Here is a 25,049-nt window from a genome sequence, read left to right as displayed (position 1 = left end):
AGGTCTCAGCAGCATCTTGCAGGTGAACTTTCATGCACTGAAAGCTTCGTGCTTGGAATTCCTTGAGCGTCAGAAGCTCACAGCTAAAGCCCAAGTAGAAAAGTAAGCAGAAGTCCCAACAAGGACATGTTGGCTCTTGATGGTAAATCTAGAATAATTAGATTCTCAGATGAGACTGAATGTATAAATTCCAGAGGGAAAAGTTAATGTTCTGGATTTAAAACGGTATTTGGATCCCACCATTAAATTATGTGCTTTATTAAGAATTACATATATGGGCCAAGACTGGCAAAACCAGGAGCTGTGTGGGATACACTTTGATGAATTGGCATTGACCATAAATATAGTTAAAACTGTATGTTCATACATGAAATTATAAATATGAACTATGTTGTAGTTCTACTAAAATGCAAGAAAAACCTTTAAAGCAAACATTTAATTGTTGAAACTTTTCTTCCCTATGAGGATTTACTGTGCGTGTTCATAGAATAAATTGTTTTGATTTTAATAGTCAATTTTGATAGGTGTTCTCCCTGAAATAAATTACTGGGAAATATAATTAGTGTGAAGCACAACAAAAGCAAGATTGTAACTGTTGGTCCTGAAAATAGCCAAGTCCACAGAGGATGAAGTTCACTCAATCACGTGTGCTGTGGATTAATCAGCTTTGCTTCTTTTTATTTTGGAAACTTTTGCCAAATCACAGGGAAAATGTGCTTTCTACATCTGATGCTGGTAGCTGCTTCTATCTGGAATACACTGTTTCAGCCATGCCCAAGGAGTGGGTAGAGCAGAGTGGAGGGTATTTAGGATAGTCCTTGATAGCTGCGTGTCATGTTAGTAAGTTGTCAACACTTTGATAGAGATATATATATAAATGGCAAGTTGCAGATTAATTCTTCTTTTGTTAAGTGCTTTATATTCACTTTGCTCACCACAAAGAACAGAACAGAAACATCCTGAAGCTTTCCCCAAATCTCCACTAATGGAAGACAGAGTATAGTGGTAGATGAAGGTAATGTTAAAACTTAATTCTACTATGTAGGGAAAAAACATGGTAATAAAGGACATGCTGGCAACACCTCATGCCTCCCTAAGCATTGTTAGGGGCCAAGTGTGTTGTCTTGGTTCTCTAACTGTATCTTTGTTGCAACTCAGAGCAAATCCCAAAGCACCAGTGTCTCTTTCGCAGTCTCTATTAAGTTAGACTTGAAATGAAAACGCTAGTAAAAGGGGTCTGCAGAACCATCCCTGTACATACAAGTGCAGTGGACTGTGCTGTACAAATTGCCACCTCTGAGATGCTCATTCACTAAACCTCTGTTGCCCAAGTGTGAGCCTTTTAGAGTGTTTTATCATTTCTTCTGTGATTAGTCTTAACAATTTTAAGGACAGTTTGTGAAAGCATACTGACAAATCCCTGTCATTTTCACTTCAGACTCGAAAAGAAAACTTTCTGGCTGAAGTTGGTTTAGAAGCAAGCTGTGATTTTTTTTTTTTTTTTTTTTTTTTTTTTTTTTTTTTTTGACATGCTTTTGTTTGGGTACCTAGACGTGGAGGTTAATTAACATTTTGATTGTAGGATTTTTAAAAAATCTTTATTGGCTGCCCCATCTGCAGGCAGTCACTTTGCTGCAGAGATCCATGGCCTACAAAAAGGCCACAGTGGAAGGCAAGATGCACAGGGACTGCTGAGGCTTCCTCCAAAATGCTGTCCTGTGACCCTGAGTCAGCTGAAGTTAGAGATTTGCAGCTGCTGTGGGCTGGTGCTGTGAGAAGGAGCTCTGGCAGCACAATAATGGCCTTCAGCAGTGCACTTCAGTGCCTTGACCTGGGCAGGTTGACATGTTCCAGTGGGAAAATCATTCCAACTTCCCTCTTCTCCGTGAAGCAAATTTTAATGCTGGATGGCTTTGGGGGTGTCTGGCCTATCTGGAGGCAGGACAGCCACCCAGTGCAGAAAGAAAGGTGACTGGGGTTGCATGGCCAAAGAGCCTGAGCACGAAGACAGGAGCTCAGCCCAGTCTGCTCTAAGTTACCTGGGTGCTCAGCTGGGAAGCTCTCTGTTTTCTACAGGTAATATTTGCAAGTACTGGCTCCTGCACCTCTTGGTTTTAGATGTGCAGCTGGGGGCACTGCTGCAAAGTTTGATTAAGTGTTCAGCAGGAAAATGAACTGTGCTGCACCTCAGCCGCAGGTCAGCTCCTGCCTGAGGGCTGTGCAAGGCTTCTGCTAAAGCTCTTCCTACCTGGACACAGGAAAGCAGCTCAGTGCTCCCTTTGCTTTTGCTGTCTTTGTGCACTTCAGCTGTCACTGGAGAGTGCAACACAGTGGTGACATTTGAAAAGCCACCAAAGCATGAGATCACTATTCAGTGCCACACACCAGCAAAGCCAATTAATTTGAACAGGAAGTGGGGTTTAATGTGCATTTGGGGATTAGAAGCTAGCTGGAGGTGGGAGAAATGGATACTTACAGTTCCCATCTGGTCTGCTCATGCTAAAAATATCAGAATTTCCCAGTGTGATGCTAGTGTTTCACTAAGCTTTGGTTATCTAATACCTGATAATCAATATACAACATCAGCAGATGTTGATACATAGATGTGTATTGTCAATTCAGAAACACAGTTAGAATTTAATTGAGCTAGATTACACTATAGACGTGAATACAGCTATAATTTTTCATGTGTGTTAAATCTGGGAGAAAGACACTGTCAAGCACTGGTTAACCTCTGGACTCTTTTCTGCCTGGCAGATTACAGAAGCCCATAAATTAAACATCAGTGTAGAACACACAGTGGACACAGTGCTGCTGACTACATCTATGCACTATAGATTGAAAACTTTTTTCTTGTTCATTTTGGTAACAAAAATTGTTACCAGTAAATGGAATTTCTTTCATTTTGATGTATATGTTCCTAAAATGAAGCCTGAAGTTCAGGTTGAATTTACTGTGATGGTAAAACAAATTTATCTGATCCTAAAAAGTTTCCTTTAGATCATTTAGGCAAAGTAACTGTGAGTTGAGGTTTATTGTCTTACACTGAGGCATTTTATTGCAAAGTAAAGTGAACCAGGCAAGCAGTGTCTGCAGCATTTATAACTCCTCTCCTTCCAAAAAATGAATTTTCCATTCAATTTGGTAGTGCATGAGCGATAAGAACTTTTTTTTTTTTTCCCCAGACTTGGGTGGGGTTAGCATGGGTTTCCTGATCCTAACAAGGTATTTCCATATTTTCTGTTTCAACACAGTCATTTTGCTGAAGTCAGTGAAACTAGTCTGTGCAAGTTTATCAATGCATAAATTGTAAATACAAGTTGGGGCTATTCCTGATTCAGGAGATAGGTAGTAAGTAAATGAAAGAAGAGAAATATTTCAGTCATGTGGGGAAAAAAGTGTATTTGAAATGTTTATAGCTTTGGGGTTCACAGGTTTGCTTGTTGTTTTAGTATAAAATTTCCAACTAGTGCTACCTGGGCAAGCCCTAAAAGTTTCAAAATGTTAACTGTGAATTGGAAACAATATTTTTGGTTTTTTTGGTTTTTTTATCTTTTCCTTCTAGAAAGTTGCTGGACAGGCTATAGAAGGGAAGATCCTACCTATAGATGCCAAATGGGTCTGGGGTCTAGTGGTGTTTGAAAAATACAGCTGTGAATGTTCATGTGTGTTAGATCTGTAAGACACTATCAAACACTGCTTAAGCTTCTGGACTCCTTTCTGCCTGAGAGGTTACAGAAGCACATGAATAAAACATCAGTGTAGAAAATGTGGACACAAATGCTACTGCTGGGTATGGACTATGTGGGGGGCTGTCTAGCAGGGACCTGTTCAGTAAACTAAATAAATAATAACACTAGATTAATTATCTAGTGTTTTCATAAGTAAAAATGTTTTGCTAATGTATCTTACTATTCTCTTGAGTGCTGTTGAGGTGCATCTGCTGTGTCTGCTTGATGCTGAAGTCTCCTTTGGGGCACTATTAGGGCTGCACACACATTTGTACACAATCCCATGGAGCTGATTAGGTGTCTGTGGACTCATGCAAAACTAAAAAATCTGCATTACTATTTTAGCAATTTTTTTCTCCCCATGCAGTAATTAGGTTATTTCTGTTAATATATGTGATCACAAAATGACCTGTATATACTCTATGTACCATTTCAAGATTATTTGGCCAGTATTTTGGAGCAATTTCACCCTAAACTTAAATAAACATACCAGTAGGATATATTTTGATACTGCAGTTTTTGTGTAAGTATGTTTTACAGCTGAAGTTCTTGATTCAAATGGATAATCTGAAAATCCAGGGTGGGGAGCAGGAGCATAAGGCAGGTGTCCTAGTTGTTTAACCAGAGTGTACAGTCCCTGAGAGTGTCTCTGTTCTATCTGCCAGGCCACCTCTCAGACAATTAGCCTGGGGTTCTGAAATGTCACTGTGTTTGGAACTGTTTGCCTTTAATTACTTCATCCACTTAACATCTTTATAACAACAAATAGCCATCCTGGTATTTTAATTAGATACAATGGAAAATGCTCCTTTTTCTTTTCTGGTTGTGTTTGAAATCCAGCCTGGCAAATATAAAAATAAAATTAAGTATCTGAAACTGGGGAAATTCTGATTCTTTGTATTAAATTTTTTGAATGCAATAGAATAGAGGACTTTTTTAATTTTAAAAAAATTGCCAAAAAGATAATTATCAAAAAGGAGAACTATCCACTATCTTACTGAACCTACCTGCAAAGCTCTTGTGGTGTTTGCATTTTACCTCTACCTGAATGCCACTCAGCTATATAATACTTAAAATTTAGGAAAAGTGCCTTTTGGCCATAGAAACTGCCATTCAGGTACAACCACATGCAGCTTTGTGAGTATTTCCCCCTCAAAGTACAGTTAATAGCTGAAAAATTGATCATTTCTTTGTTCAGAAATACCTAGATGGAAACAGTGGCAAGTGGAAAACGTCTGTTCGTTATTGTCTCAAAGAACAGTCCCAAGGGACACAAAGCAGGTTTTAGGGAGCAAAACGTCAGTTTTATAGATGATTATGTTATTTGAAACAGAGTTTGCCAGCAGAACAATGGGTGTGAGTAGAGATATCTCAGGCTCATCTGGTCCTAGGCAAGGCCACCCTTTGGCAGAACAGCATCCAAACCGGGAATTTCACTAATTCAGCAGCATCAATGTGAGATGACATACTGTGGCAAAGGTCTAAAAGTGTTAGACAATGTCAGGATAGAATGCACAAAAGTCTGAATGTGTTGCATGTGGTCATGCAGGATGGCCAAAGGTCTCAGTGTGTGAAGCACTGTTACACAGAGCTGGTTTCAGATGCCCAGGTGACTTTTCTTCTGTCAGGGTGCCCGACAAGGGCTTTGATATCTGCTATGTATAAATATATTGTGAAACCAAATGCCATGGGGTATTAGAGAGGACAGATGGGGGGGTAGGTTCAATGACAAACTGGAAAAAGTCAAAATGAATAGAGACCTTACCTACTGACAATTATTCAGGTGTGAATTTCAGGAGAGGAGGTGCCCAAGCAGCCCATTTGTCCTTTTGAAATGTAGTCTCAGCTTCCAATAACCTAACTGTCCTGCTTGAGTACTTGCTTTCTCACTGAAAACAGGATATGGTTTCAAAAGACAGCGCTTGCCTTGTGTCTCATCAGGAGAGGACAGCCTTCCCCTGTCGTGGGCAACCTGCAAGAGGCTTTCACAAGCAGTATGTAGAGCAGAACAGTGTGTGTGGACATATTCTGGTGCTGTTTCATCAGTCTAAATAGGTTTGCCTTGCCCATAAAAAAGGGTTGAAGCAATGATTAACATGTTGGGTTTTACTTCTGTGATTATTTATTTTCAAGTAACGTAGAAGTATTGAAGGAATCCTGCAGCATTAGCTGTCACCTTATTGCTGCAGGTGTGCTGCTGACATTCAGACTGGTTCTACATTATGGTCTTTTTCTTTAGAAATGCTCATTGTAGCAAAGTCCTGATGAGCAGCTGGCCCTCCTCAATCAAAAAAGAGGCACAATCACAAGGAATTAGCCCAGTGCCTAAGTGCATGCCTTTCAGATTGGGGACTGTGCAGGGGGGACTTTTGGGGTGGGGGGCTGGGAGATAGAGTAAGAAGTAGAAGCAATTAGTGTGTGTGCATTTCCTGAGAGTAAAATCTTTGATGTTATTATTTGAGCAGTTTCCTTATTCCTCTGCAAGTCCGGGAATAAATGTTTATTAGGAAATTTTCTGCCACTATCCCCTTGTATTCATTACTCTGGTTGGCAGAAGAACCAGCCTGCATTTACGTCCTGACTCTTAAACACGTTGTTAGCTGTTCCCTGCCTCTCCAAGTGAGGGATCAGAGGCTTAGCTGTAAATATGAGGAAGGCTCAGGATAAAGCTGCGGATACAGACTTAACCCGAGGTCACAGCTCAGGGAGGGCGATTTGGCCGCGGGTTTTGCTGTTCGCGCAGACCTTCTCCTGCCCTCTGCCGGCAGTTCCGTGTCACGGGACACTGTGCAGGGTCGGAACTCTCTGTGCCAGCCTGCTGCCCTCAGCCTGCTGCCTTCAACCTGCTTTGCCAAACGGAATTGCCATTCCTGTAATTAATGAATTCATTGCCACAGGTAACTGCTGTGCCCACTGCATTTATAATGTTATATGAAGATACATAAAGTATGGCAGTTTTGGCTATTGAAAATCATCCCGGGGTACAAGCTATCACCCAGGGATCAGTTTTTCTGTCCTTCAAAACTATATTTATTTTCTGAAGGCAAGCAAGTTTCTGACTTTTGGCAGGTATGCTGATTTACAAAGTCAATTACTTTAGTTAAGAAATGCCAGCACTGAGGATGTCTGTGCTATTTTAATGCTACTCTTGCCATCTTGTGTTTGATGCCTGTATGTATTAGAATGCAGTTTTCCTCCACTGGTTTTTTTGGTGAGGTTTTTTTTTTATGTTGGTGTATTGCATATGTAATAAATAGTCATTCCATGTATTTGTAGTTTCACCTGTGACATAGCCAAGTGTGGAGTGCTGTTCTCCAAACAGCCTTCCAGTATTATTTTGTCTGCTTTTCAGTTTCAGAAGAAATGAAGCAAGAAGCACTGATATCTTTGAATTTGGTTCGACTTTCATGAACTGAATGAATAAGCAAAGGGACCTAACAGGAAAAAAATGTAATTGTAAGAACAGGCGCAATAAAGATTGTACAGACTGTTTCAATTTGGATACATTCTCGTTTATTAAATATGTGATTTTACAGCCTTGATCATCTTTCAGTATTTTCAGAATTGGGTTGAGATATTGAAATGCTTGAGAAAGCCAACTTGAAAAATAGTGCATCAACTTTGGGTAGCAATGGGGTTGTAAGCAAGGCTTTGAGATCCATTTCTACCAGTTGTGTTTGTGAAGCAATCTAAGCAGAGATGAGTTAGCTGTAATTGTATTGATAGGCATAATGGGATGCATTTTTGCTGGCGGGTTTCTGAGGTAGTTACTGTAAGCAAGGAGAGTGATGAGAATCAGTGCAGGATTTTGTGAACACAGTTCATGGACATGAACTCTCTTGCTGTTCCTCTCCATCCCTCCATTTATCCCCATTCTAGTTTCTGTACATCTCTCCATCTGAGTTACATCCTGTGCCACAGAAGACTTTAACTCATGCTTTTGCTTGTTTCTTTCCCTTTCTCCAGCCTCCTTGTTCCCAAGCTCAGTCTTCCATCTTTGGGCTCTTGATCCGTCTGAATTTCACATCCCTCTGTTGCCTCTAGCCTGAGTTGTAGGTTTCATGTTTGTTTGACTTTAAGACCACTGAAAGCCTTTCCACTGGAGCTGTAAAATACCTAGGCTGATTCACCTTCTTGGCTGCTTACTGTAGGCCCCTTCAAAGCAGTTACAAACCTTTGCCGTGGTTGCTTTACTGAGCTGCACTTCTTGTCTCTTTCCTTGTCAAATCTGAAAATAAATGTCAGCCAAGCAAGCAAACAAGTGGACTAGTATGGAAGTAAGATGAGTCCTTGGTAATAAATAAATAAATAAATATGTATTTGACCCACAAATTTAGTTGTAATTAACCAGCTGGGAGCTATAATCACATTTTCCAGGGGCCTGGCTGCCTTCAGGTAGTCACAGTCTGTGTGTGCTGAGGATTAGAGATGGTCTTTGAAGGTGCTGCTTGGGGAAAAATCAAGCTGTTATTGTAATGGGGGACAGCTGAGACCCTACCTTTGTCACCAGGGGTCACTGAGGCTGGTTTTCAGCCTTCTTACAGAACTGTGCATTTTATAGAAAGGTGCTTCCTATGCAAAATCCTTGCTCCCGCAGACAGGATGCCTTTGGAAAGGAACCTGCAAGTGTGACTTTTCAGGAAGGTAGTTGGGGTTACAGTCTATGTAATTTTTTCATTCCTGTTTATCTGATAAAAATAACAAGTGCAGTTTTCAGAAGAAAAATGAAGGGGACTTAATTAGAATTCAGTAACTCAGTAGGAAGCCCAGATAATGATTGCAAATGATGTAAACTGTGGTGTGAGATGCCATGCCTGTTTGCACTGCAGCACTGCTCAGACCTCAGGAGATGCTGAGAAGGGAGGCCACTGGAGGCCCTGTCAGATGTTTTAAGAGGATGCTATCCCCTGGATGGTCTATCAAGGCACTCGGTGGCCTTACTCCTGCTGTTGCAGAAGGTCCATCTTAGTTCCCTTTGGTGCTTGTTGCAGGGCATGCAGGCAGGTGACCCCAAGGCACCTGATGTGTCACACTCTGCCTTCTTCCTTCCTTAAACTGGGCTTTTCAGCTGCTCATGCTGTGCAAAGAACTGGGGTGTCTGGATCCAGGTACAAAACATCCTTAGGCAACCTCCTCCCAAACAAGTATCCTACTTTTAGATACCAACTCCAGGAGTAAACAAAGTTTTTCCTGCCTGGGAAAGAGGGCAGCTTCTGTAGCCTCATCCAGCAGTAATTGCTGGTTGTTGAAATGCTGAGTGAGCAAGGGAACTGGTGGGCTGTGGTCAGCCATAAATATGAAGGCTGGGATTCCTCATAGCTGCTTACAGCTTTTCTCTTTCTAGACAAAAAATTTAAAATGAGCTTATTAACAAAGATAAATGCATGTTAATTGCATCCTTACGGCTTTTCCCAAGGAAGTTTCAAATTTTGAAACAAGCACTAACAACATGCTTGTTTGCTCTGAGAAGAGGAGTCAGGGATTTGCACTGAGGAGCTGTGCTTGGAGTTCAGCAGTAGGTGGGAGATTGTGCTCAAGAGGTACCCAAATCCCTTGTTAACCCGCCTGCAAACAAGAGCAAAATTGTTTTTGTTATTGGAGTTGTTAAATGCAGCAGTTATGATTTTTTTTTATGGATTATTCTAATTTCTTTTGGATCTTCTTTAGTTGTGCTAACAGCTTTTAAAGGCTTTTTGTTTTCCCTCCCTCTCTCCTCAGCTATTGATGGATTTCTAAAAACTGATGAAAGACAAAGACTGGCAAAGGAAAGAAGAGAAGAAAGGGAGAAATACCTTGGTAAGTTGGCGGGAGGTATATGTATTATTTATAGATACATTTTAATAGGCTTAACTAACTAACACAGCATTTTTTTGTTCTGAATTTCAATCTTGTTGTTCAGTCTGTTCCTGGTCTTTATCATTTCTTTTAACTTAAAAGATAATAAATAATCTGTCTTTCTGCATTTCCAGTCAAATATTTAATATTTTATATTTACAAGTTGACTTGTAAATGTCAAAAAAATGATCCTGGTGAAAATACCAAATAAACCTTGAATATGACTCAAAATAATATGTAGGATGATTTGGTAAAGCAACCTCCATTTTAATCTGTTCAGTTTTAGCCATATTGAAATATGTAATAGAGTTGTTAAGTACAGCATTAAAACATGTACTTTTCTCTAAGTTGAAAAATGGTAATCTTTCAGAATGATAAAAAACGTTATTCAGTTCCTGAATAATGAGCAATTTTGTTTCAGATTTTGTTTTAAACAATCAGTTATTTTTAATCTATTAATATGACCAGGGAAATGTTGAGAGAATTGTAAAATACATACATAACAAGTATAAATATATATTTAAGGGGAGTGGGTGTATACACAATTGAAATATACACACACAGATATATATATGTTTCATAAGTGAAATTTTCTGTTCAGCATTGATTTGGACTTCCTATATCTCTCTCTGTATATAAAAATGTGTTAAACAGTTAACTTCACTTTTCCTCGTTGTAATGAGAAAGGTCCGTAGCACTGTTCCTGGAGGGTACCTGACAATAGCTAGCAGAAGGAATTGTCAGTGTTTTATGATTTTTGTAAAATTTAAGATAAACATGTATTTTGAGGAAATGTCAACTAAACAAGTATGGGCAGCTGTCAAAGAATCATAGAAAAATACTGGTTTTCTTGCATTAAACAAACTGTTGACCATTTCTTTGCAAAGTCTGGGGCTTGAGACCACAGACTCAACATTTTTAATTACCATGGGCTTGATCAGTGTGATTCCTTTTGGTAGTTCTGGTGAAAATCTACTGCTCTTTAGTACTTAATTTTGCCTGAGCTTCTGTCTGTCTGGGACTTACTTCTCTTCCAGATACGCTCAGTCTAAGCTATCTCTTCTTTCCCCCTGATAATCCATTCTTTTCTGGTTCCCAAGAAAGTGATATGATGATTAGATTGGAGTAGAAGAGATGAGAAGGAAACTGAAACCTGGAGATTTTGGGAGTGGTTGGCCCAGGGGATTTGGAAGGGGGTGTCTGCAATTTTCTCCCAGGCATCATATATGCCTCCTGGAAACATATTCCTTTAGAGTTAAGACCATTTCTGTAATGGGGAGCTTTGGATTTTGGTCACAGTTTGACTGTGAGAATTTTCTTTTAGAAGTTCAGAAAAAAGCAGCATGTTCCCCCAAGGGTCAGATCTTTAAGCAGCCAACAGGTACTATATAGCAATATGAAGGAACTTTTTCACTCAAGCCAAAATTCATTAATCAGTGGTTTATCCTCCCTAAATTAAGCAACAAGAATTGTACTTGTGTCCATGATGACAGAATTGTTTACTTCTCTGTCCAGAATCAGTCCCAGGTTTCACCTACTTACTCAGAAGGTAATCTTAGCACAATCTCTAGACACCTCACATTATTTGTGCTTTTTATGAACTCCAGCATGCTTTTTTCACCTATTCTACCTGACTAGCAGTTGGAATAAATAATGCCTGGTCACTTCTTATCCACTGTCTCTGAGGTGACTTTTTCTGTTGACAAGTCTCAACTTCATGCATTCAATCCAGGTTCACTGCATCACTGACACTCCCCTCATACTTACATACTTGTCTTGAGTGAGGACAGTGAGTGGATTTTCATAAGAAAAAAGGGGAAGACAACATCAACTGTAATTCTAACAAGAATAAGCTAGAAAAGCAGTGTTCTGGCAAGCAGGCTGAATTTGAGGAAGAATTGTTGTAGAAGGATTCTGTATTCAGGGGAAAGAAATGGAATGGTGGTAAAGGATCTGGGTGTTGGGAGGGCTCTGGCTTTCACCCAAAGGAGTGAGGATGGAGTGAGGCTGAGAGGGACTGGAAGTCACAGGTGTGGTTAAAGAGCCTGGGGGCAGGAGCTGAGGAGGGAAGGCTGATCTGAGAAGTGGCATTTGGGATGGCTGGACAAGAGCACAGAACAATGGGAAAATATGAGAGAGTTAGAAGGGTGATCACATGCTGCACAAGGAAATAGGAAATGAAGAAACACGGGCTGAATAAGTGAACAGGAAGGACTAGCTCTTGTATAAGCAGTGTTAATTCTGGCTTTCCCTGACTTTCGAGTTCTTAGCTTGGCAATATTCCTCCTTTGATATTGGTTGTATGTGTGTTGGTATGTGACACTACAGGCTTGTGTGTATATAGGCATGCTTACTGAACTCCTCTTTCCTGCTTTTTTATGGAATACACTTGCATGGGAAATGGATTTTTCCTCTCAGTTTGTCACATTAATTCCTGTTACTTGTTCTCCTTTATACACCTGAAGCAACAGTCCAGTGTGTGTTGTTGCAGTCTGAGTTTATGAAACATCAGGGTAATGTCCCATGAAGATTATTGCTCCAGCTGGAAAAAACAGCTGGGCAAAACCTCAGTAACAGAAGTAATATTTTTTTCATGTGAAGAGGCAGAAGTGGGTAAAGATGTAGCACTAAACCATGAGCTGAAAGATATATTTTCAAAACTTCATAGAAAACTTAGTGTCTGTTGTTTACATGTGACTATGTTAAAGGCAGCTCCATAACAAGAAGCACAGTTTTAAAGACGTTCTAAGGGCTTCTGCTTCAACATATACAGCTGATTTTCTTCAAATCTTACTAGGAGCAGTATGTCTGGAAAAATAATATGGCTTTAAGCTTCAGAGGGGTTGAAAGCAAAATATTAAAAAATTGCCAAACTGTTCTGTACACTGTTTTTACATAGGTACGGGATACAAGCTGGCACCTTGTGTACAAGGGCCTCCCTATTTATTTATTGAACAAATTGCTTAGATTTACTAATAATTTCAGCACTTCTGGGCACTATATGTTTAATCTTAATGGACTAGACCCCTGTGTACTTGTATTTGTGTTTTACACTGTTGTTTAATCTTACAAAATAATTTTAAAATAGAAGAAAATTTGCATGATGTGAAATGCACCTTTTTCTCTGCACAAGCTGCTAGGGAGCAGCAGATACTGGAGAAGGAGAGAAGAGCAAAACTTCAGTATGAAAAGCAAATAGAGGAGCGCTGGAGAAGACTGGAGGAACAGAGGCAGAGAGAGGAGCAGAAGAGAGCAGCTGTTGAAGAAAAGCGGAGACAAAAGCTTAAGGAGGAGGAGGTGAGGTCCACTGGGAGATGTATGGCAGCACTGAACATGGCTGAATATTGACACGCATTAAATGACTGGGGGTGGGGGCAGGACAGGAGACATGTGAGCAATTACTGCAGGAACTGCAGACCACATCGCCACAGCTGTAAGTAGTCTACTACTGTACATCAAAAACACTTTCCAAAACAATTTTTAAAAAATTTTTATCTGATCTTCTGGAATAGTTATCTACTATTGCTAACATATCTGGGACTCTGATTGTCAAATATAAAGCACTAGCTTTCTAGAAGGAAGACTTTAAAGATGAGTGTTTCCAAAAAGGGAAAGATTCTTCTTACTGTTCTGCTTACTGTCCAGGAAATAGAAATGTTTGTGAAAAAGATGTTCTTCCATTTTTCCTCAGTGACAGAAACTCAGAAATTTGTACTTAAAGCAGTGAAGAATCTAGGCTGTTTTCAAATTCTAACTTAAAACAGAATCACATATTTTGAACCATCTTCATGCCCTTCTTCTTTTCTATGCTCCCTGCTGAGATCATTTAAGGTTCTTTTTTTGCTCTAGTGAGTCCAATTTCTGGTACAGCTCTCTGAATGCAGGGTGTGTGTGTACATCTCTGCATGACATTATGTGGAGAACACTAGCACTGCTACCCACAACTGATAAAGAATTAATGACTTTTGGAAAAGGGGGCAGTGGTTTAAAAAGAAAAAAAAGCCAGAAGAAAATATTTCCTCAATTCCTAGGTAAAAAAAGCTTTAGAAATCCACAGTTCTTAACCTCTATTTTTCTGCTCCTGTCCTTTCATCAAAATAACTTTGCAAAACAGGTAAAACACTTGTGCATGATTTCACAATAACATACAGCTGTTCACTGAATTTTTTGATTTTTCACTTTGCTTGAAGAGAAGATTGTATGTCATTCATTATTCAACTTAAACCTACTCATTATGGTTTCTATGTAACGGCTGAGAATTAATTTTAAAATATTTTGTTAAGTGGTTTGTTTCAAGTTCTTTTAAGAAAAAGAGAAAGCAGAAACAAAGGGTGGGAGGTCTCTTGCTCATGGTAACAGCATTGAAGTCATGTGCTCCTTCCCCAGCATTTCCTGCTGTAATAACCTTTTGCAACTAAGCAAAATCGATTCCCTTTGTGAGGGCTGTAAAGGAAAGGGGCAAGTACAAAAACATCCAAAACTCTGTCCTTAAAATTTTCAGCAGAGCAGGTCAGAAAGGTGGAGAGGTGCAGGAAGAGCACATATCTGCCATCTTTCCCTGCATTCATGGTTTGCCTTCGCTGAAGAAATGAGAGCAGAGTTACTGGATGTGAGAGACTCTGACAGGTCAGAGTCAAAGCAACTGTTTAGTAGAGGCTGACCCTCTCCAGTTTTAACACCAGTTTACACTGACTGGGTACTAGAGTACCTATTGTACTTGCTCATCAGATGTCTGAAATGACAAGAGGGATTTTCTTCCTTGCTCTCTGCCATACTGGTAGTATTTTATATTTTCCTTGAAATATTTTCCTTGTTTTTGAACAGAGCAGAAAGTAGTGCACTTTCATGATAGGAAGAGGTTATATAAATCTCTCTCTACAAAATATTGTTGTTGCATCTGAAAGAGTCTGAGAGGAATAGATCTTAGCAAACTTATGGGGATTTGCTGGTTCCTGTATCCTCTGCTTGACTGTTTTGCTTGCAAAGGGCTTCTTAAAGAGGTGACTAAAATTTATTTTGCTTACTTTTCCCCCTCTACAATGCCAGATAAGAGATTATCGTTTTAAAATCTGTCTTGGTAGGAATCAAGGTATTCTATCAGAATTCTTTGGGGCAGCTGGAGCTTGTTGCAGAGTACAGTGGAAGTGTCAGATTCTTCAGAAGGAACTCAATAAATAATGTTTACAAGTTATTCTGTGTACATTGACTGCATCTTTCTTATCTACAGAGGTCTTCAGTATCACTGCCCTTCCCTTTGTATTACTTTCAAAGCTGCCCACTTCTTTTAGTAAAAGCAGTCTTTGAGCCTTGAGGAAAGCAGAGTGTTGTTCTACAGAAGTGCTTTTAAAGTTTATTTTAACAGGGAATTGGACAAAAGTAAAGCTAGTCCTTTTTAAATTGAAATAATTTTTCCCTTCTCCTGTCTTAAACTTCCATGTGACTTGGAAATACCCTGTAAATAGATGTCTAGCCTAACATGTTATTGGGAAGTGATTGCTGTGGTGCATTTGCACTATTTGTTACATTTGTAAAAAGTATGTGCTTAGACACAAGAGAGTGAAAATCTCTCAAGATGTTGTAGCTTTAATTACTTACTGTACTCCACTCCAAAGATGAAGCCAGCTGATAACGTCAGGAAACAGCTACTTACATATAGTGCTTATATAAAGTGAGGAGGAAGAGATGGTTTGGGGCTCTTTCAGATGTTTGTCTTGCAGATATAAGGAGATTGCTTTAGAATCATTTGCAGAAATTATTTTAAGTCCTAATACTTGAAACAATTTTTTCCTTGTGTCCTAGTTTGGAGGACAGGTGTCTGCTAAGAAAGGCAGGAGGCTCTCTTTGAAAATGGAGAATGTAAACCCCCCTCCCTCCAAATTATAATTTTGAAATCAAAGGACTCTCAGGCAAAAATATGAGAATTAGGAATAACAGTTCTTTACTAGGGAAATTAAAATAGAAATACAGTACTACAAAGAAACAGACCCCAAGCCCTGACAAAGAGTACAACCTGACACCCTGTCAGGCAGGGTGTTGGTAGCAGTCCCATTAAATGGTGGCTGCATCCTCCTGCAGTGACAGATGTGATTCAGTTGGAGCAGTGCTCCTGTAGAAGGTGCAGTTTCCTTCTGGAGGCACAGTGGTGATGTGGAGAAATCCGGTTTTCCTCTGGAGTCTAGTGGAGAAAGGGGCTCCCTTAGTGTCCCCCACACCTCTGTTTTTATCTTGGTAAGAAATGTTGGGCTCTTCCCCCTGGCTGGAGCAACTTCCAATGGGATGCAGTAATTTTATCAGTCACACAGTGGGACTCAATGGCCATGAGCAGAAAATGACTCCCTGGAGGAAGGATGAGTTGTGAAAAGATAAAGAACGATGCCCCCTTGGTTTCAATGGATGGGCCATTAGCATAATATTTGCCACGGAAATAAGGATCGCTGCCCCCACCCTCAACAGATGGTGATAGAATAGATACCTTTGATCACACCCTGTATTGTAACCCAAGACACCTTGTCATGTCTGTGTTATATTTACACAGAGAAAAGGAAAGAACTTAGTTGTGAGAAAACAAGCCATTTGACTCAGTTTTGAGAGACGGGTTTTTGTTTTTCATTCGGACAGTACAAGTGCTTATTCTATTGCTGAGGCTGAGGAAAACTTGAGTAATTGCATTTTGGAAAGCAATGTATATTTTAGATGCTAGCAGTAGATGGCTCTCTCTTATGGTTTTTTTCCATTCTTAGTTTAATCTACATGCAGTTCTTGTGCCTTATAGGGCTTTTTGTCCGAAAACTCAGTATACCTTGACAGCAGACGTTGTTTCCTCTGTCTGTAGCTGTTAGAGTTTCCAAATGAGATCACATGCATAGTCTGATATATTGTCAAGAAGGTGCTTCATATGTGATGTGGACTGGAAGGGTTTTCCACATTGTTTGCTGATGAAGGAAAGCTTTGTCTTGTGGTTTAGTTTTCATCATGGAACAATTATTAATGTATGAGTTGTTTATGCTATGCTTGCTTATGTCTTATTTTCTTTAACTTTTTAGTTTTGTGCCAACTTAAAATGTTTTTTTAATAATTATCCTTTCTTTGCAAAAAGCAGCCTTCGTATTGTTCTTTATCAAACCTATATCTGCAGAGGTTTTGTGAGTTTTAATTATGTTCTGTAGGCTCTAATGAAAGGCTCTTTGCAAATGAAAATGAATAATCCTCTCCAAATAATGTAACTGAAGATTTTAACCTCAGATTGTAGGTAGCATGGGCTTTCAAATGTGTATGAAATGTCATTTAATGTCTTTAATCTATTTCAGCATGCATTTTATTCTTGAAACAATATTTTGATAGTAGGTGGTATAAGTGTATTCTGTGGTTTACTTATTCAAAGCATCATTAAAAAACCCCAAACAAGACAGCAAACAGAAATAATTGAAACATGACTGCTTTAATCTTATCTTTTTTGATTAATGGATAACAATATTAATTAGAAATGGAAAAAAAGATTCTGTGTATGAGTATGCTTTAATGAGAAAGAAATGGGGGGGGTGATTTTCCTTGGTAAAGAGTGTGGGGAGAAAGATAGATTGGGGCAAGCTGCATAGTAGAAGAAAGTGGTGAAAAGAAGCACACTGCAGAGAACTGGTGATGAAATAAGTGAGGTTTGGAAAGACTAAGAAAAGGGAATCAAACAGAATTAAGTTAGAGAGGTGGGAAGCTAAAAGTAAAAAACACAAACTTGTAATGCAGAACCTGCACACACAGGATGTGAAATTTGTATCATCAAGTAGTAAGAGAAGAAATAAAGACTAGCAAACTAAAGCAGAGGGCTGACTTCAGATTCGAGAGAGTGGAAGATTGTTTCCTTTTCTCAGGCAGGGTGTGTGCAAGAAGCAAATGGGGTATTCAGGGCTGGGGGAGGTTTCTGTGCTCTTGCAGAAGAGGCTGCGCTTGAGCCTTGTGATGCGTCTTCATTTGCTCTATAGGGAGAAGGAAAGAGGCAGAGCTCTCATTTTCATGCCTGCCTGGACACTGATGGCACTGAGTAGACAGAGGAGGGGGATAAAGGGGAGAGGGGGGCAGGGAAGCAGCTGCCTGCTCTCAGTGATCTTTGAATGATGTTACCTGATAGAGCGTGAGCTCACAACACAACTGAAAGATCTTCCTGGAGACAGCAGCAGAAATTGTAACAGCAGGGTGGGTCACCTGGCCAAAAGTAACAGGGACAGGAGAGCTGGGACGCAAGAATTTCCTTTTTTTTCACCAGATTAGAGTGAAAATTAGAGGATAATAGAATATTTTATAGCACAAGGGATTTGTAATACTATTAGAACAGAGCTTAAAGATTAAAAGGTAGTGGCTTGCTGTTGATACTGATGGGTAACTGCTAACAAGGTTGGATGAGGTGGAAGAAATGAGCTCAGAAATACATTACTGCAAGTCAGGGTGGTAGAAGAGATTCTTCAAACATGTGGAAGAGGCAAAAGTATATTTTAGATAACCAGAAGATGATGAGGGGACATCTGGCAATGTAGAAAGTCAATCACCAGGGTCAGAAGTCCAGGAAGGTAAGACAAAGTTTACGTGTATAAGAGTATGGAGATGACTGGAGGTGCCTGATGTTAGGTTCTGGTGTGCTGAAGGAGCTCCATCAGAGACAGTTGACTCACCACCAGTGCAAAACCTGAAGGAAACACACTTGAACAAAAACTGAAATTTTTTTTGTAAAATACCTCAGGAAAGCCAGACAAAAGGCATTAATCAGTGAGAGAAAGTAATCTGGCCAAGAGATGTATGAAGGGTTTTTCACACAACTTATCTGAGCTGCCAAAAGATGTTGGAGTTAGGGCAGGGGATTGATAAAAATCAAGATGGGTATGATGTAATCACAGAAGCCTGCAGGATCCAGCTTGAAGTGGGTAAGAGTAGGAGTTTTATGCTAAACTGAAAGGACATGGCAAAGGTAATGAGGAATAGCACCAAAAATACTAATAGGATCAAAAGGCTAAAACTCGCTGGGGCAGGAGCTGGAGGCAGCAAGAGTAGATTTATCTTTCACAGTAGGGGTTGGGCTGCTGAAATGTGAGGGTGAGGAGGTTGCCAGATGCAATGAGGTACTGGGAGGAGGTAAGGAAGAGGCTGTTAGATGATGGAATTGTGGGTGGGGAAGAAGCACATTTTATCTGCTTGAAAGGAGGAAAAGAAAAGGTGCAGGGATCATTGCCACTACAATAAATCACTGAGAAACTAGCAGAGGGAGGAGGTGGGAATGAAACTCAGTGGAGGTCTTTGAGAGTCAAGAGGTGATGGAGAGGGAATAAAGTGACCATACTTAGCTGTAACTTAAAGGTCGAGCAAGATTTTGGGAGAGAAAAAATTAATTTCATTCTTTCCCCTGTGAAAATCCTAACTCATGGAGAGGAACATGGGGGTGGCAGGGGGAGAAAAAATAAGTCTTGGAGCAGTAAGATGTAGGCATGCACTAAAATAAATACACAGAAGAAAAAAAAAATCAGAACGTCTTAAATGCCTAGACTTAAGGAACATAATAGAAGAAAGGAGGGAGTTTTTGTAAAAATAAATAAATAAGTAGGGCATCCTACAAAGTAACCTACTTTGGGTTTGAAGTGATCATTTATCTGAGTGACTAGGTGGAGCCACTGGCATTGCAGCAATTTAACCGTGCTCAGAAAGGGATGGGAAAGAATCCTGATGTCTGCATAGACAAGAAGGAGTTAATGCTTGTCGAGCATTATTCTTATACAAATTAAGTCCAGAGCACAGCAGCAGCCTCACCAGCAGGAGCAGATGCTAGGCAGTGATGCAACCTGTGTTATTTACTTAGGCCTCTGTAGTGACCTCAGTGGCTTGCAGACAAAGGATACACATATCTGGAGGTAAGTAGCATGCTGATACCTTCTTTATTCAGGTCTTTTTCTTTTATTGTGAGCAAGCTCCTGTAATCATCTTGTGTGGAGCAACAGGGGGACTGTGTATTTTTAGCGTGGTTTCAGAAGGCGGGGGAAGGAAGCCCCCAAAGAACTGACTGAGATTTGTGTCTGGGTTTGTACCCAAATTACCAGGAACGTTTAGAAGCCATGATGCGCCGGTCCCTCGAACGCAGCCAGCAGCTGGAACAGAAGCAGAAGCGATGGTCGTGGGGAGGAGCACTGGCTGCAGGCTCAGGAGGCAGAGATGGTAAGTGAAACAGGCTGCCTGCATTGCAGATCTGGAAGTGCAAAATGCATGAGACTGTGGAGATAGTAAGTATGATGGGTTTGTAGTTAGGGTGGTGCTGCCTTGGGGCGTGAATAAGTGCTTTGTAATTGCTTGCCGGGCTTCCTCTCCCTACCTTCAGTGGAGACAGGTTCCTCCTAACTTTAGGAATACAGATTATTTTAATAGAGTAACCAGAATCTGTTTAGAGGTTACTAAATGCTAAAATTAAAATTGATGCACTGTCTCCCTTATAAGCTTCTTCCACATTGTCTTCCCGCGCACACAGTTAGCAAATGTAATATTCACCAAAGGACTGAGTGCTGTCTAAGGCTTGCAGAAGATGATCTGTTTTTGTTTGGTACTTCTAAAAACCTGATGGGAATGTCTAGATGACTATGCAGCATGTGCAGTTTAAAATAGTTTGGTTTTTTTCCCCACGTACATTCTGTTACTGCTATTTTTGCTTTGGCTTCAGAGGAAATTCTTTTTATTACATAATGAGTCATGTGCTGCTTTTGTATTTCAGAAAGATGTGTGTTTTCTCTTTTAAATCATACAATTTATTTGAATTTGTCAGGTTTGAATAAACTAATGTTATAGGGAAAAACATCCATGTTTGGGTGTTGATGAAATACGACAATTACTCTCTTTTAAACAGTGTGTAAGTATACTTAACTTGAAAAAGACAAACTCTGTTTCATATCATAGTTTTCATGATACATCATTTAAAAAGCTAGGAAATTAAATTATTATAATAATAAGAGAAGTCTCTTATGCTTTGAGAAAGAAACCAGTTTTCTTTGTGATGCAGTTTGTGCTTAATTCCAGCTCCCCCAACTTATTCAGTAATTTCTTTCACCTCTTTTTGCTCTGATTTCTCTGCTGTATAGGTGAATCAGAAAATACCCCACCCCCTGTTCTAGGTTTAGCTGCCAACACCCTTCCTCCAGACCCTGTGACCTCTACTGCTCCTGCTGATTCCTTCAATGGTATTTCAGAGAATCACAGTACCATCGTGTCTCGTTTATAACTGTTCTAATCACTGTAATCCATCCACTGATCTTGTTCTCCCTAACCACTGTTTTCTTATCATTTCAGTCTGGTACTCTACAGCATTACCCTTAGTGATGTAGACCAGTGTCTTTTAATTTCCTTTTAATTTTGCCATGATGGAGCAGTGCATGCCTCACATTCCAGCACAGTAGAGGCATTTCATGGTTTTCTCCGTAACTGTGGACTTCTGTTGCTCAGATTCTCATGTTTGTTAATTCTGCCGGGTGCTCTCTGTATGTGTGTATAATTGCACATATATTTGACAGTTCTAATGGATGTGCACAGGTGCTATTGAGAAAAATTTCAGTTGCACAGTAAGAAAATGTGTTACAAAAACCATGTTTCATCAATACAGCCCTCTTTTCCCATCTCAAGGGCCTTTTTCTGCAGTATTTTAAGACCAAATAATTTTGGTATAAACAGCCATGTTATGTTTTCAGCCTTCTGAAATGAATTTTGGCCAAGCTGGTATTTGTAGCAAACTCAAGTGGTTGACTTTGTTTAAGTAATCATGCTTTATATTGTTCAGTTATCTTTTTTTTGCAGGGTTTTATTTGTGGTTTGTTGGGGTTTTTTAAATTATTATTCCCGTAAAAGGACTCTGAAGTAGATGAGTCCTCTAAAATTACAAATGGATTGCATATAGGATTTCTAATCTTGGTTGCAAATGTACTTGGGATTTTGAAAAGAAAACACAGCCTGTGCTTTTGAGAAGTAGGTTCCTTCTGTCCTTCACAGGAGGAATTGAGCTTGGCTATTGCTCCTGCAGAATTTACAGTAAGTGTTCTGCCTATGATTTCACAGAACTATTATTTCTGTGCAAACAGATTCAATTTTTTTCCTAACTGTTGTTCATGTGCAAAGGTATTTACCTGTGCAACTGACATTTTGCAACATACCAGCATCATATGTGCCTTTTTAAAAAAGCAAATGTAGTGAATTGTATTGTTTACTGTAGTGATGGAGGCAAATTTTGGAAGCCCCGGTAAGGCAAAGATTAGATGGACATAATAGGGAATGCAGTGACTTAGAAGGTGCAGAGTTAGGGCCACATGCATGTCTCTAACTGAAAATATTTTTGGTTTTGAAAGAAATAAAATTCAAATGTAGGGGACAAAGCATCTGTGCTTTTAGCTTCTGCGTATCAGATAGTGATCATCATGTACTAGTACTGTGTAGTAATACCTAAGTAACATTTCTCTTTCATTCACTTGAATAAATGCCAACATAGGAAATGGGTATTGAGCTCAAACAGACTTTGTCATATGGTATTTCAGAAGAGCAGGAGTCTGTTTTTTTTTTTAATTCTTCATGAGCACAAAAAGATAAAACCAAATGGCTGATACCAGCTCAGTCATTAAAACAGCGAGGTCTCATACAGATACACAAATGTTGGTTATTTCACTTTCTTATTAGAGTAATATCTGATGTGAACCCTAGCTCTTCTAGACTGAAGTTAGAGGGGAGGGGGAATGAAGTTGAGTTCAGAGCTGTCATGTGTGCAGATTGTTTTCTTTGGGTAACTTCATGCTTGTTCTGGTATTGAGTGTCTTGTATCAGAATAGTTTCACTCGTTCAGACCTGATATATAATTATTTATCAGTGTCAGTATTAAAAATAGGCTGTTGTGAAACTGGAATGTTAAATTCACAAGCAGAAATGTTGCATGCCCAGAGCATGTGTCGTAGGGTTTTGGTCCTAAGTGTCAGAAAGGGCTCATCTCATGCCAGTTCAGTTCTGTGATCAGTGCAAGGGCCACAAGTACAAATGCAAGGTTAATTTTTGGAGTTTATCAGCACTGTGGTGTGAATACAAATATCTTCAATGCGTTTCTCTGCAGCATGTGACAAACTTTCAGCTTCTACAATGAATCTGCCAAAGCAAATGGAGTCGCCAATCAGTAAACGCCTCTCGTCCTCCACAGCGGCCATAACACATTCCCCTGACAGAGGCAAGTGAACGTGCTGGTCTGCTGCCAGCATAAACTCCTTCTGCTTAAAGCACTTCTGTCCATAGAGCTTTGTGGTTTGCTTGTTCTGTTATTCAAAGGAACTCAAACATCTGAGAGATTCTGTATTAATAACATGGTTCTGCAGCCTGTCCCAAGGCTGTGCTGCTGTGCTGGAGATCATAGTCCAGCAACAAATGCCGTGGGCTTTTCCTTTCCAAATTTTGACACTCCAGCAAACAGGGTTGTGCAAGCTGCAACTGTACCAATTTGCTATAACTGTACTGCTTGTGACCTTCTAGCAAAATAAGGGAAAAAAAGCAAACCAAAGGGGTGGCCTAGCAGTAGATGTGGGATGTTCCATAGGCAGAGGCTCTTCTCCCAGATGAGTCACCTGGGAGATTTCAATCTGGTGACCAGAGTTGTAGAGCCCGTTAATTTCTTATGAAACTGATCCTCAAGAGACTCTGCAAAAGATGATAATCTTGTAGGATTAGTGATTGCTAAACACTACAAAGAGGACTGAAGGGTTTATCTCACTGTGAACTCTTTGGATTTCTTTAGGTTTATTTTGTGTTTGCTTTTTTTCCTTCTATCCCACTTTTTTGAAAAGTCTAATGGGAAAAAATTATTTACTGAAACAAATTACTATGAAGGCTTGTTTCTAGAATGAAAGAGAAGGTAAATTTATTTTAATTTTTGAATTGCTTAAGCTTATCAGTAGCTTTGAGGTTATTATGACAGATAGCTATATATACATGCAGTAGGAACATCTATAAATATGTCTTATATAGTTGACACTTACATTTATGGAGTAGGAAGTAATGCAGGCATATTGTATAAATAAGACTTACGTAACATGGTGAGATGGCAGATTTCAAATGCAGTCCCAGCATGGGTGGCACATTAGTGAGCAGCTGCACTGTTCTACCAAGTGTTTTACCTTTCCTACTGGGGAAGAAGACAAGCCTTTTTTGTGCTGAGTCATGAAAGCAACCATTTTGCAGAATGGACCATGCCTCTGAGTAAAAACAAAATACAACATAATTTTAACCTAATTGTGTGTAATGTGTGAGTGGGAAACTTAAAACAATGGAGAAATTAGGAAGTTCTTTTCAGAGAGAATGAAAATTATCTTCAAGTATTTTAAATCTCAAAAAGTTTAGGTTTTTTTGGTCATTTCATTAACCATTTCATCATTTTGTTTCAGTTATTTTAATTGTAACATTGTTTTATTTCTTTGCATTTTAAATTTTATTTTATTTGCTCCCATCCTTCAGCTCACCGCATGCATCTTAGTCCAATGGAAAACTTTATTGTTTCTCGACTGCTGACTCCCACACAGTCATCTTTAGCCAGAAGCAGAAGTACATTAATGCTTTCTGAGCAGTACAATACTCCAGGTAAAAATGTGACTTCCTGACTTTGAATCCACTGAGCTATGTTGTCAGCTGCATTTATGTAGCTGCTGGAAGAAACAGAGTACTGTGAAACAAATGACAATTTACAGGGTAGTACAAAATCAATTATGAACTAAGCTGTCTCAGATAGCGGTGTATTTAAAATCTTTGAAAAGCAGTTATCTTGTCTGTGCTATTCTGAATATATATCTGTTTTAGAAAAAAAAATTAAAACTGCAGACTGTCAAAAAAATGAATATATTAATTTAAGAAACAAGATTTTAGACAAGGATGTGACAATTCTCAGAGGCTTTGATTGATTTATTAATGTCAGCCCTGTCATACCCAAATAGTATGTAGAAGAAAAATCCCAGTGCACCACTGAGTCTTAATTATTTTTACCAGGGTTCCAGTTTCTATCTGTTCAATATCTTTTTTTGCCTTTAACTGTGTGACTGTGTGTATGTGACACCTATCTATATATAGGTGTACATATACATATGAAAAAACAGATAGGAAGGTGTCAGTTCCAGAAATTATTGATCTTTAAGGGATGATAGCTACCATTCCTATGTGCAAAGGAAATACTAATAAAACCATTATTTTGCAAACATCTACAAAAATAATGTTTCCAGTCCTGCTAATACTTAGGCAAGTGCCTGACTTTGAGTAGTTTCTGCTTATAAAGGCGTACCTGGTCATAGCATTGGCTGAAACAAGACAAAAGTTTAACAGCCCTTTTTACTTTTAATAGAACAATCAAACAAAAAAAGCACCCCAAAGTGTGCAGCCAAATGCCTGTCTGTGAAAGGGAACACTTTTCCAAGATTACACTATTTAGATGATAAAAGACATCATCTTTACAATGAGTGT

General features: G+C 39.4%; 1 protein-coding gene across 6 annotated transcripts in view; it reads left to right on the top strand.

Moving 5' to 3' along the window:
* MAP7D2 (MAP7 domain containing 2) overlaps positions 1-25,049 on the top strand; it is an 81,762-nt gene that overhangs the window by 35,936 nt on the left and 20,777 nt on the right. For 2 of the 6 annotated variants that reach the window (XM_033051068.1, XM_033051067.1), the window contains exons 2-6: positions 9,450-9,527; positions 12,700-12,863; positions 19,640-19,754; positions 20,666-20,764; positions 22,669-22,779. In XM_033051068.1, the coding sequence (XP_032906959.1) occupies positions 9,450-9,527; positions 12,700-12,863; positions 19,640-19,754; positions 20,666-20,764; positions 22,669-22,779 (567 nt within the window). Of the gene's footprint in view, positions 1-9,449; positions 9,528-12,699; positions 12,864-19,203; positions 19,454-19,639; positions 19,755-20,665; positions 20,765-22,668; positions 22,780-23,995; positions 24,180-25,049 lie in introns of those variants that run through there. The other 4 variants (XM_033051070.1, XM_033051069.1, XM_033051072.1 and 1 more) reach the window with 3 other exon arrangements.

Source organism: Catharus ustulatus, chromosome 2 (genome assembly GCF_009819885.2).
Source record: "Catharus ustulatus isolate bCatUst1 chromosome 2, bCatUst1.pri.v2, whole genome shotgun sequence".
In the NCBI taxonomy this organism is placed as follows: domain Eukaryota; kingdom Metazoa; phylum Chordata; class Aves; order Passeriformes; family Turdidae; genus Catharus; species Catharus ustulatus.
This window is presented reverse-complemented; position numbering and strand designations above follow the sequence as displayed.